This window comes from Hemitrygon akajei, chromosome 25 (genome assembly GCF_048418815.1).
Source record: "Hemitrygon akajei chromosome 25, sHemAka1.3, whole genome shotgun sequence".
Lineage (NCBI taxonomy): Eukaryota > Metazoa > Chordata > Chondrichthyes > Myliobatiformes > Dasyatidae > Hemitrygon > Hemitrygon akajei.
The window spans coordinates 41,005,352-41,018,083 of NC_133148.1; the positions used below are offsets into that span (position 1 = coordinate 41,005,352).

Below are 12,732 nucleotides of genomic sequence, written 5' to 3' on the forward strand. Positions count from 1 at the left end.
CCTTCCACAGCGACAGGGGAGACAACAGTCAGTCTGAAAAGTTGCTTTTTATTTCGAGTTCCCTGCTTTGAGAATCGGCAGCAAACTCTCCCTCAGCATCGAGAGGGAGATTGATCACCGAGCGCAGAGCCCTCCGACAGCCACTGTCACTGTCCTCGCTGTTCCGGCTCCTGCTACGCTTCACTTTGTGACACCGGCAAGAATTCACGTCCACAGGCCCCGACGGCGCCCAACTTCAAGCCTGACCTGGACGTACCAAAACGCAGCCGATCGGGGAGCTCCGGGAACAGGAACAGGCCGCCATGCAGAACCACAGTTTTGAGAGCCGCTGTAGATCCCGATAGAACCCCGGCCACCCTGAGAAGGAAAGTAGAGGCCTTATGAAGAGGAAGAATTTAACTGTTTCACTGATGAGCTGGGAGAAGTTGCTCTCTGGTGCTGTCTTTAGCTCGGCCCACTGGAGAGTCGTTGATAGGGAACGTGCAGGTTGTGTAATCAGTTTGTGAGTTGTGATGAGTGGCGATTCCACATCGGTTCAGGAGCCTGATGGTTGAGGGTTAATAGCCGTTCCTGAAGCTGTTGTGTGGGACCTCCTGCCCGATGGTAGAAGCAAGCAGAGCGCGTGCTCTGGACGGTGGGGGTCTTTATGCTGCTTTCCTGTGGCCACCTTCCCTAAATGTGAGAATAGAACTGCGAAGGAGATCCTTATTATCAGAGATGAGATTCTCCTGTGGTGTGATGTCATCATGATTGGGCAAAGAATATGCAGAACTCTAACAGGATACGGTGAACTAGCCAAGGAATTGGAATAGAAATTTTATATCCATGGAAGGAAAACAGATCAATGGTTGCTCGTAGAGCTTGGTGCCCACAGGGAGAAAGGACTCTGCTGCTCCGGATCCACGTTGTAGCAGAAGGGAGTCAAAGACCGATGTCAAAGCAAACATGGTTCAGTGGTTTGGTAACTGTTAGGGCAGTTACCTCACTGTTCCAGTGAGCCAGGGCCAATCTTGACCCACTTTCGTTCTCCGTATGACCACGTGGGCTTCCGATGCCGGAAGTTAGAGAATTCCGTCTGGCCGGAGGACGCACAGACGGAATATGTTCTCCGCTGCTGGTTCCGTCTGGCCGGAGGACGCACAGACGGAATATGTTCTCCGCTGCTGGTTCTGTCTGGCCGGAGGACGCAGAGACGGAATATGTTCCTCCAATCTGAGGCCTTGTTGCATCAGCGGAGAAGACCTTGGACTGACATGTTGGAATGGGAAGTAGAATTAAGATTTACAGATAATTAATTGGTTAATTATAACACACAGTGCTGGGCACATATATACGCTGTGCCTGAGACTTTTGCACTAATTGTGCTCTAACTGTCAAAGTGGAGCGGAAGGTGAGTTTCTAAATCTGGCAGAAGCAAAGGATGTTTGGAATAGTGTTGGTGAGGTGCCACAAGACAAGTGTGGGACAGGTAGCAGTGAAGGTAGGGAATGGTGTGAGTGCAGACACACCCAGCCCTGAGATACCAGGCAAGGTCATTCGATTCCAAACAATTGGTTTATTCATCATAACAGAATGTCTCTCTGGTGTCTCTCCCCTCTCCCTTCCCCTTTTCCCAACCATGATTCCCCTCTCCCTGCCCCCTTCCCACTCTCAGTCCACAACACAGACCCAGATCAGAATCGGGTTTATCATCACTCACATCTGTCATGAAATTTGTTTTATGCAGCAGTACAGTGCAATAGATAAAATTACTACAGGACTGTGCAAAAGTCTTAGGCACCCTGGCTATCTATATGTGCCTGAGGGTGTTGCACGGGACTGTATAACATAGGATATACAGCGTAGAATAGGCCCTTTGGCCCATGATGTTGTGCCAGTTTTACTCTAAGTTCACTCTAACCATCCCTCCCACATCCCTGTGCCTAAGAGTTTCTTAAAGGTCCCTAACGTACCTGCATCCACCACTACCACTGGCAGGGCATTCCACCCACCCAACGCTCCCCGTGTAAAGAAATTACCTTCGACAACGCCCACCTCCTATCCTTTGCACTAATCATCCTAAAGTTATGTGGCTATCTGAGTTGCTGTTTTCACCCACAGAACTGCCATGTTCTTCCTTTGTTTTTCACACCATTCTCTGTAAACCCTAGAGACCGTTGTGAGTGAAAATTCCAGGAAATGAGAAGCTTCTGAGATAGTCAAACCACCCTGGCACCCGCAGTCATACAGTCACTTAGATCACATTTCCTCCCCCATTCTGATGTTTGGCCTGAGCAACAACTGAACCTCGTGACCGTGTCTGCGTGCTTTCATGCATCGAGCTGCTGCCACCTGATTAGGTATTTGCATTAACGAGCAGGTGTGCAGGTGCATCTAATAAAGTGGCTGCTGTGTGTATAGACTTTGATGATAACTTTGCTTTGAATGTTGTCTTTGAAATAGAGAGAGGCGTGGGAGTTGTATTTCCAGCCGTCAGCGATACCCGAGTAACCTCCTTTGCTATTGTAAAAAGCTCACGTGAGTACTGCGTATGCCATTGGGAGCTGAAAATGCAGCCTCAGGGTAGAAATAGGCCCTCTAACTCCTCCCGGGTTTGCATCATACAAATACCATGATCAAAGTGTAGCTTCAAACCTCTCATTTAAACCTTGGAAACCTTGCGTGAAATGATATCAACCTCCAGCTCGGGCAGATTCAGCTGAGCCTGTTTCCTGGCGTGTACAGTGGTTGCATCTTAATTTTTTGGGGTTGTTAGGAAGGCTACACTAGTTGTGAGTCTCCCGTGTATCTGAACGTTAAGAGCAGGTTGAAGCCTGCAAATGAGCCATCAGAATACAATGACCATCTGGTCTCTGTAACTGGCAATTAGCAGGGTTGAAGTGACTGCCTCCAGGCTGGGTGAGGCTTTTAATCAAGATTTTAAACAAGTACTGTGAAAAAGAGATTTACAATTATAATTCCCCCTTTTACCTCTGGGTTAATGAGTGTGTGAGAACTGACTAATAATTGTTTCAGAATCTGCTTGTGTTGGGGATATTTGTGAACGACTAGCTGAAGTTTTGAAACCTAGACTGGGGTGTGGTGTCAAAAGTTACTGGAAGAAGTCGGGAGAAAGGGATCGAGAGGGAAAATGATGGGATGGTGAATCAAAGGTGGTGATGAATCAGCATACAGGAGGGAGACTGAAAATCTGGCTGAGCGGTGTCATAACGACAACCTCTCACTCAATGTCAGCAAGAACATGATTATTGACTTCAGGAGACGAAACAGACTCCGTGAGCCAGCCCTCATCAGTAGATCAGAAGTGGAGAGGGTCAGTGACTTTAAATTCCTGGCTGTTACTATTTCAGACACCTGTCCTGGACCCAGCACTTAAATGCAATTGCAAACAAAGCACGTTAGTGTCTCTACTTCCTTAGGAGTTTGCAGAGATTTGGCATGACATCTAAAACTTTGACAAACTTCTATGGATGTGTAGTGGTGAGTGTATTGATTGGCTGCATCGCAGCCTGGTACGGAAACACCATTGCCTTTGAATGGAAAATCCTACAAACGGCCCGGTCCATCATGGGCAAAACCCTGCCAACCATTAAGTGCATCTACATGAAACGCTGTCGTAGGAAAGCAGCGTCCATCAGAGATCCTCACCACCCATCATGCTCTCTTCCCACTGCTGCCATCAGGTAGAAGGTATAAGAAGCTTACGCATCACAACGCCAGCTTCAGGAACAGTTACCACCCCTCAACCATCAGGCTCTTGAACAAAGGGAATAACTACACTCACTTGCCCATCCATTGAGATGTTCTCACAATCAATGATCTCACTTTAAGGAATCTTTATCTCATGTTCTCGTTGTTTATTGCTATTTATTTATAGTTGCATTTGCACAGTTTGTTGTCTTCTGCACTCTGGTTGATCTTTCACTGATCCTGTTATAGTTACCATTCCATAGATTCGCAGATCTGAAAGAAAATGAAGCTCGGGGGTTGAATATGGTGAAGTAATAAAATTTATTTTGAACTTTGAAATTTGGACTAGGCTGATTGGCCCAATTCTGCTCCTATGTCTTATGGTGTGGGGAGAGGACTTCTTCCAGATAATTCTTAAAACCAGAATCTGAAATGGTAGGTGTTCCTAACACTGGGTCACAGAGGAACATTCACAAGTCGCAATGCAGGCCTGAAGGTGGCTTATGTCTGCTGTCATTCGTATTTGCTTCTATACCTTCATCTCATCTTGGCACCCCTCCAAAAGTTATTTTAAGCATGATTATGACATCCTGCCCAGGTCTGTCATGAAGCCTTAGACTTTTGCACAGTACTGTATTTGTCAACGTGGAACGGAGACCGAGTGTGTAACTGGTAGGATGGTGGAGTGCTGCGGGAGGGGTGTGGGACAGGTGGCAGGGAAGAGGTGCCAGGGGTGGGTGGTGCGAGTGCAGACTGCCAGATCTGAGACTCCAGGCAAGGTCAATTGATTCCAAACAATTGATCCATTGATCATTACAGAAAGTCTCTGGTGGGTCCCACTCCCTTCCCTCTCCCTTCCCATTTTTCCTAACTGTGATTCCCCTCTCTCTGCCCCCTTCCCACTCTCACTCCACAATAGAGACCCAGATCAGAATCAGGTTTATCATCACTCACACGTCATGAAATTTGTTTTTTTGCAGCAGCAGTACAATGTAATACATAAAACTACTACGGTACTGTGCAAAAGTCCTGGGCACTCTGGCTATGTACTTTTACACAGTACTGTATGTTTAAAACAATATCAGAATCAGGTTTAATTTCACTGACAGATGTTGTGAAATTTGTGGTTTTGAGCAGCAGTATCATGCAATGCATAAATAAATGCATAAAATTAGAATAAGAAACATAAAAAATTAATAAGTAATGCACAAAGAGAGCAAAACGGTGAGGTAGTGTTTATGGGTTCATGGTTCATTCAGAAATGTGCTGGTGGAGGGGAAGATGCTGTTCCTACAGCAGTGAGTGTGTGTCTTCAGACTCCTGTACCTCTCTCCTGAGGATAGAAAGGAGAAGAGGGCATGGCCCAGATGGTGAGGATTCCCAATGATGGTTAACTATTGAAGACATCCTGGTTGCAGAGGAGGGCTGTGCCCATGATGGAACTGACTGAGTTTGCAAACCTCTGGAAGTTTTTCAATCCTGTGCATTAAGATTTCAATTGACCCTTGATCAATCGTGTTTGCCTCAATAACAGTAACTGGCATTTATAGGATTCTGAGGTAGTTTGAGGCATTTTTATTTCAAAGGAAAAGTTTGAGAAGTTACCTGAGCTCAGAGAGGGAGGTTGTGAGCTCTTGTGAGAGTCTTGGAAGGAGAGGCTGAGAGTCTGTCGTTTGTACAGAGCCAACAGGTTGGAACAAGAAACCGGGAGAAGGCAAAGGCATCAACCCAGAAATGTGGAGTTCAGCCATTGCTTGCAGCAAAGTCCGCGGTGTCCAACGCCTGTCTCTGCTCCCCTCCTCCCAGTAACCAAGCAACAGCTTTTGGTAACAGAACCTCTTTGAAAATCGAGATACTGGAAATTTGAAATGTAAACAAGAGATGTTGTGAATACGCAGAAAGTCAGAATCAGGTTTAATATCACTGCCATTTGTCATGAAATTTGTTAACTTTACGGTAGCAGTACAATACATAATATTATAGAAAAAAGTATATATGTGTATATTAAATAGTTAAATAAGTAGGGCAAAAAAATGAAATAAAAAAGTAGTGAGGTAGTGTTCATGGGTTCAATGTCCATTCAGAAATCTGATGGCAGGGGGGAAGAAGCTGTTCCCGAATCGTTGAGTGTGTGTCTTCAGGCTCCTGTACCTCCTCCCTGATGGTTTCACTGAAGGTACGACATGTCCTGGGTGATGGGGTCCTTAATGATGGATGCCAACTTGTTGAGGCATCACTGTTTGAGGATGTCCTGGATGCTGGGGAGGCGAGTGCCATGATGGAGCTGACGGAGTTTACAACTCCCTGCAGCTTTTTCCAACCCTGCTTAGTGCTCACCCCCCCCCCCCCCCCACCATACCAGGCGTGATGCATCCAGTTAGAATGCTCTCCGCAGTACATCTGTAGACATTGTGACATCTCCTCAATCTCCGAATGAAGTATAGCCGCTGTCATGTCTTCTTTGTAGCTGCATCAATATGTTGGGCCCAGGATCGATCCTCAGAAATATTGACACCCAGGAACTTGAAATTGCTCACTCTCTCCACCTCAGCAGCAAATACTCAGCTGGTCAGACAGCATCTGTGAAGAGAGAAATGGGGGCTAATGTAGCAAGTCAAAAATGATCCGATTATTCCCAGCAACACACACGAAATGCCGGAGGAACTCAGCAGGCCAGGCAGCATCAGTGGAAAAGAGTAAACAGTCGATGTTTCGGGCCGAGACCCTTCATCAGGACTGGAGAAACGAAGATGAGGAATAAACTTAAAAGGTGGGGGGTGAGGAGCACCCACCTCTCTGATGGGTGCCGTGCCTGGCCTGCTGAGGTCCTCCAACATTTTGTTATTTGTTGCCTTGATTTCCAGCATCTGCAGATTTTTTCTTGTTTCTGATTATTCCCAGCGTGGTTTAAAAAAAATATTGAGGAAACACTTTCACTGATCTCCTCAACCAAAGTAAGTGGCTTTTTCCAGTGCTCAGATGTGTTTTACTGGAGTAAACATCTGGAGAACTACTTCCTGTGGTTGGATACATCATTATGGTAATACATTAGCTTACTACTGAGGAGCCAGAATAATCTAACATGATCTTAAATCAAAGTCAAAATGTATTTTATTATCAAAGTACATACAGTACACACTCAGCAGGCAGTTTACCTCCTATACCTCATAAAGTGGTCACTGAGTTCATGGTCTTCTGCTTCTGTAGCCCATTCACTTCAAGGTTTGGTGTGTTATGCGTTCAGAGATGCTCTTTCTGCACACCACTGTTGTAATGCGTGGTTCTTTGAGTAGCTGCCAGCTTCCTGTCAGCTTGAACCAATCTGGCCATTCGCCTCTGACCTCTCTCATTAACAAGGCATTTTCACTCAAAGAACTGCCACTCACCATTCCCTGTAAACTCCAGAGCAGGGGCTCCAAAGGTTTTTTTTAAATCCCCGGACCCAGGTTGGCTATCCCTGCTCTGGAGACTGTTGTGTGCGAAAATCCCAGGAGATCAGCAGATTCTGAGATACTCAAACCACCCCATCTGGCACCAACAATCATTCCAAGGTCAAAGTCACTTAGATCCCATTTCTTCCCCATTCTGATGTTCGGTCTGAACAACAACTGAACCTCTTGACCATGTCTGCGTGCTTTTATGCATTGAGGTGCTGCCACATAATTGGCTGATTAGATATTTGCATTAACTAACAGGCCCACCTCATAAAGTGACTACTGAGTGTAGAGTTAGACGCAAATCCACTTTAGACCTCTGATTGTTCAAAAAACTTGAAGCTCAGGAAGTTCAAAATTAAATTTATTTATGTCACCATATTCGTTTTCTTGCAGGCATTCCGAGTAGATACAGAGAAATACAATTGAATCAATGAAGAACTTCACAGAAAGACTGACAAATGGGCAAAAGAACAGAAACTGTTCTAAAAATATATAAATAATACTGAGATTGTCATATTGGGTGACAAATGGTCGAATTGGAAGATTAGAACCATATCAATAATTCAAAGAGAAATGGGGAATTAGTCTGCAGATTTAAGTTGTGATGCAGCCTTGTGGATAGTGTTGGGGAGTGCTGTTGTAGGGGGAGCAGGGGGCAAGAGTCCCATTTGGAAGGAAGGTGAAGTCCCTACAAAGGACCATGAGAACGTCTGAGAGGATAATTGGGGTCTTCCTACCATCTATCAGGACACTTATCAGGAGCGCTGCGTACGTAGGACCCTTAGTATTATCGAGGATCCCACCCATCCATCCAGCATCCTCTTTGACTTTCTACCATCAGGCAGGAGACTCCGATGCATAAAGACAAGAACGGTCAGGATGGGAAACAGTTTCTTCCCTCAGGCCATTAGGCTTCTGAACATCGCATTTCAAGTTGATCTGTTCTGTACCTTACAATATTTAATTTGTGCACTTTAGTTTGTTATTTATGTGTAAATGATCGTAGATTTCATCCTTACTTTCATGAGTTACTGTGTGTTATGTGTACTACTGTGCTTTACAACCCGCTTCGGAGAAACATTGTCTTGTTTGACAGTATACGTGTATATAGTTAAAGAACAAAAAACTTGACTTGACTTGACTAAGTTAAGTTTCACTTTTACAGTGCCTGGAGCGTGTTGTAAAGATTCCTATTGACAATTAAGTAGTTCACACTCATAATGAAGGTGATCAGACACCAGCCAATTTCTGCTTTGCAAGTTCCTATTAACCAAGGAACAAGAGCATTGACCGAAGCTGCAACTTACAGGGTTAATATCCCCCAGAGCCCTGGAAAGCAGTCCCCTGAGATAAATCAGAGCGGCTATGGTAAACATGAGAGATTCTGGAGATCTTGAATAGCACATAAAATGATGGAGGGACTCTGTAGTTCAGCAGCATCTCTGGAGGGGAATAAACCGTTCACATTTTGAGCTGAGACCCTTCATCAGGACTGAAAAGGAGTGTGGAAAAAGGTAGAATAAGGAGGTGAGGAGGTGAGGAGGTACAAGCTGGCAAGTGATAGGAGAAAACAGGAGTGGGGGGAGGTGAGGCATGAAGTGAGAAGCTGGGAGGTAATAGAAAGGTAAAAGGCTGGAGAAGAAGGAATCTGATAGGAGAGGGAGAAAGGGAAGGGAGAGGGGCACCAGAGGGAGGTGAGGAGAAGAGAGGAGCAAGGATGGGAGCTGGAATGTGGATTGGAAAAAGAGTTCGGGGGGGGGGGGGGTTGTAATCACTGAAAGTTAGAGAAATCGATGTTCATGCTGTCGGGGTGGAGACTACTCAGAATATGAGATGTTGTGCTACAGCAGGGATTCCCAAACTGTCAATAACTGAAGGGCCTGTGGACCTCAGGCTGGAAACTCCTGCTCTATGGTAGCTCTTGCATCTACCCAAGAGTGGAAATGTCTTTGGGATTAGTAGTGTCCATTATCTAAAGGTGCAGAATTTACGATCTGAGGGATCTATACACATGCAAAGTAACAAATACTGAAGACATCTCGGACTAAGCTGTGGTCAAAGCCATCCTTCAAATTCCTGCTGAAATAATTTTCTATCCAAAGGCCTTTAAGTTTCCCCATGTGCAATGTTGAAGTCAAAGTACATTTTTGTCTGGCCATCTCTTAATTTCTCCCTATTCTTTTTGCAGTAAACCGAAGGAGTCCGTCTTCAGTGCAGGTGAGTGAAACTTCAGGCCTTTACAAGAAAAACATTTGAAGTCTTCAACCATTTCCTGTCATACCTGGCTGACCGGAGTCAAGACCTTCTTGCTCACTCCTCGTCATCCTTTGTTCCCCACCAATCCAAAAATCTATGTGAAGTGATTTGGTTGCACAGCTGTTTGGGGTAGAGGGATTCGTAGCTCTCTGAGATCAATTCTTTGTCACTCTTTCTGAAACAATTGTGAATGTGTGTAGTCGTTACTGGAAGAAGTCACTCGGTATATTACAATCAGAATCAGGTTTATTATCACCAGCATGTGTCGTGAAATCTGTAAACTGAATAAACGTTGAAATTTGATGCTGAGTAACACCCACAAGACGCTGGAGGAACTCAGAAGGTCAGACGGCATCTATGGAAATGAATAAACAGTTGGTGTTTCAGGCCGAGACCCTTCAGCGGGACTGGAGAGGAAGGGGGAGGATGCCAGAATAAAAAGCTGGGGAGAGAGGGAGAAGGATAGTTGGAAGGTGATAGGTGAAGTCAGGTGGGTGGGGAAGTTAAATAGTTGGAGAAGAAGGAATCTGACAAGAGAGGAGAGTGGACCACAGGAGAAAGGGAAAGAGGAGAGCACCCAAAGGATGGGGGAGGTAACAAGTGAGAAGGGGTAAGAAGACAGACTGGGAATAGAGGCAGAGGGGAGGGGGAGGGATTTTTTTTATTGGAAGGAGAAATCACACCATCATATTGGAGGCCTCCCCAGACGGTATTATGACGCTACCCTCTGGGAAAGTCTGAAACACCCAAGACTTTATACGTGAAGTGTTGCCATTTCCAAAGCACTTCACAAAAACACCACTAGACATGGCTCGTGCTGTTTGAAAGAGCAGTGGAAGCAGATCTAAACAAAAGTACTGGGTGGTACAATGATGCATCTAGTCAAACTGATGCCTGACCAGTCCAGCGACCCGCATTCAATTCTGATCTCCAGTGCCATCTGAGTAGAAGGTATTTTGGCTGCCTTCAAGCTCGTACCATTATTATACCATTTGCCGATTACGTAGTTTTGAAGAGCTTATTGGAACTTGTCAGAATAAAGACAGATGGAAGACCATGATTGCCCATCTCATGTGACATGGCACATAATGATGATGTCATACAACAGGGCACTTCATGATGATGAATGGGTATTATGGTGGCCCTTCTAGTCAAACTGATGCTTGACAGCTCCGGTGACCTGGGTTAAATCCGGATCTCCTGTCTGTGTGGAGTTTTCTATTTCTTCTTAACACCACTTGGGTTTTCACCAGGTACTCCAATTTCCTCCCACATCCCAAAAACATGCAGGGAGCTAGGTTAATTGGCCACTATAAATTGCGCCTAGAACCTCAGAGCGAGGTAGAATCTGGGGGGAGTTGATGGGGATGTGGGGAGAATCACCATCATTATCATCATCACTGTGTGCCATGTTGTATGACGAAGGCGATCATGGTCTTTGACCATGATTGCTCTTGGCAAATTTTCTTCAGAAGTAGTGTCCCATTGCCTTCTTCTGGTCAAGTGTCTTTACAAGATGGGTGACTCCCAGCCATTAACAATACTCTCCAGAGAATACAGTTTGGCACCAGCAGCGTTGAACTTGATGTAGACTGCCTTAGGGACTCTAGCTCTGGAATTTTCCCTCGGGGTTTACTCCCAAAGTCTTCCCCCTGAGTGGGTAGAGCCCCAAGGCAGTGGAGGTTTGAGATCTGAGTTTTCCTTCTCCAAGACGAGCTGGCTGATGAGCCCTATCTGCCCAAAGTGACTGGTTTTAAGGTGCCAGTAACCTGCTTTTGCCTCTTCTCCTGTCAGTAGAAATAGTTCCGCAGGGCTTAGTAGTGAAGCCACACATGAAGGCCAGGAGCTGGATTTGGTTGTCAAAGGCTATTTGAGACACACGCCATTGGGAGCATTTAATATGTGGTGGGAGCTTGTCCCCATTACCACCCCTGGCTATGACAACCTTCAGGAAGCAAGTGTACTGAATAGCCAGTGTAGGATCAATGAACCAAAGGAGTGGTTTTGCATGTTATATGCCTCTTATTGTAGGTGAGTGTCTGGGATTGGGACAGTATGGTTCATTTGAAAAGCAATTGAAGGGTCAGTGAGCAGTGAGCTTCCCTCTATGCTGAATGAATTGTTCATTAATATTACAGTGGATAAACAGACAGATCAATGGGAAGTCCATTACTCAGTGAAATGGATGAGTGTTGAGGCAGGAACCTCTATTCCTTGTAGCTGGTCCAGCAGCCAGATACATCAGCCATTTTCATCTGGCCTCTGCTTGCTCCCACTTTAGATCAGTGCCTCATCATTAATTCCCCAACCACAGGACGTTCCTTTTCACTGCCGAAGCTATTCAGAAATTGAGAAACCTCTTAGTCAATTCCCTCATGTCCTTTCTGGAAAGATTGATGCCTGCCAGTCATGAGCGACTTTACGGAAGACACAGGACTGAACTGCGGGTGCAATCAATTGATAGATCCAAATTGGCCAGACTAAATTTTTCAATTTCACTTTTGGAATTTCCCTTTGGGAAATTGACTTGCTGCATGATCAACTGTAGTGGAGTTATGAGCCTGTCTGAGCACTGACTTTGGAGACAGAGATACAGCAGGCAACCAGGCCCTTCAGCCCATCGAGTCTGTACTGGGTATGCATCACACTTCTACCCTCCTATGTTAATTCTTTTTAAAAATTCTTCCCTTGTGTTCAAAGTAAATTTTATTATCAAAGTACATACATGTCACCACATACAACCCTGAGATTCATTTTCCTGTGGGAAAACTCAGCAAATCTATAGAACAGTAACTGTAACAGGACCAATGAAAGATCAACCAGAGTGCAGAAGACAACAAACTGTGCAAATGCAAATATAAATAAATAACAATAAATAACGAAAACATAAGATAATGAGATAAAGAGCCCTTAAAGTAAGATCATTGGTTGTGGGAACATCTCAATGGGTAGGCAAGTGAGTGTAGTTATTCCCTTTTGTTTAAGAGTCTGATGGTTGAGGGTTAGTAACTGGTCTTAAACCTGGTGGTGCGAGTCCTGAGGCTCCTGTACCTTCTACCTGATGGCAGCAGCGAGAAGAGAGCATGGCCTGGGTGGTGAAGATCTCTGATGACAGACGCTGCTTTCCTACAATAGTGCTTCATGTAGCTGTAGTTTCCTCAACTGCCCCAGATTCTACCGCTTACTTACACGCTAGAATTGATTTACTATGGCATACTGTCCTACAACACACATGTGTTTGGCTTGTGGGTGGGAAAAGAATCACCCAGAGGATGACACCATAGTCAGTGACTCTTTCAGATCTACTTGAATTATAATTTCAAGAATAATTTCTTCAATTATAATTTTA

The 12,732-nt window shown here is 45.1% G+C and overlaps 1 protein-coding gene across 2 annotated transcripts in view; it reads left to right on the top strand.

Annotated features, from left to right (window-relative positions):
• eml2 (EMAP like 2) overlaps positions 1-12,732 on the top strand; it is a 142,035-nt gene that overhangs the window by 54,802 nt on the left and 74,501 nt on the right. For both annotated transcript variants that reach the window (XM_073029375.1, XM_073029376.1), the window contains one exon: positions 9,316-9,344. In XM_073029375.1, the coding sequence (XP_072885476.1) occupies positions 9,316-9,344 (29 nt within the window). The remainder of the gene's footprint in view (positions 1-9,315; positions 9,345-12,732) is intronic.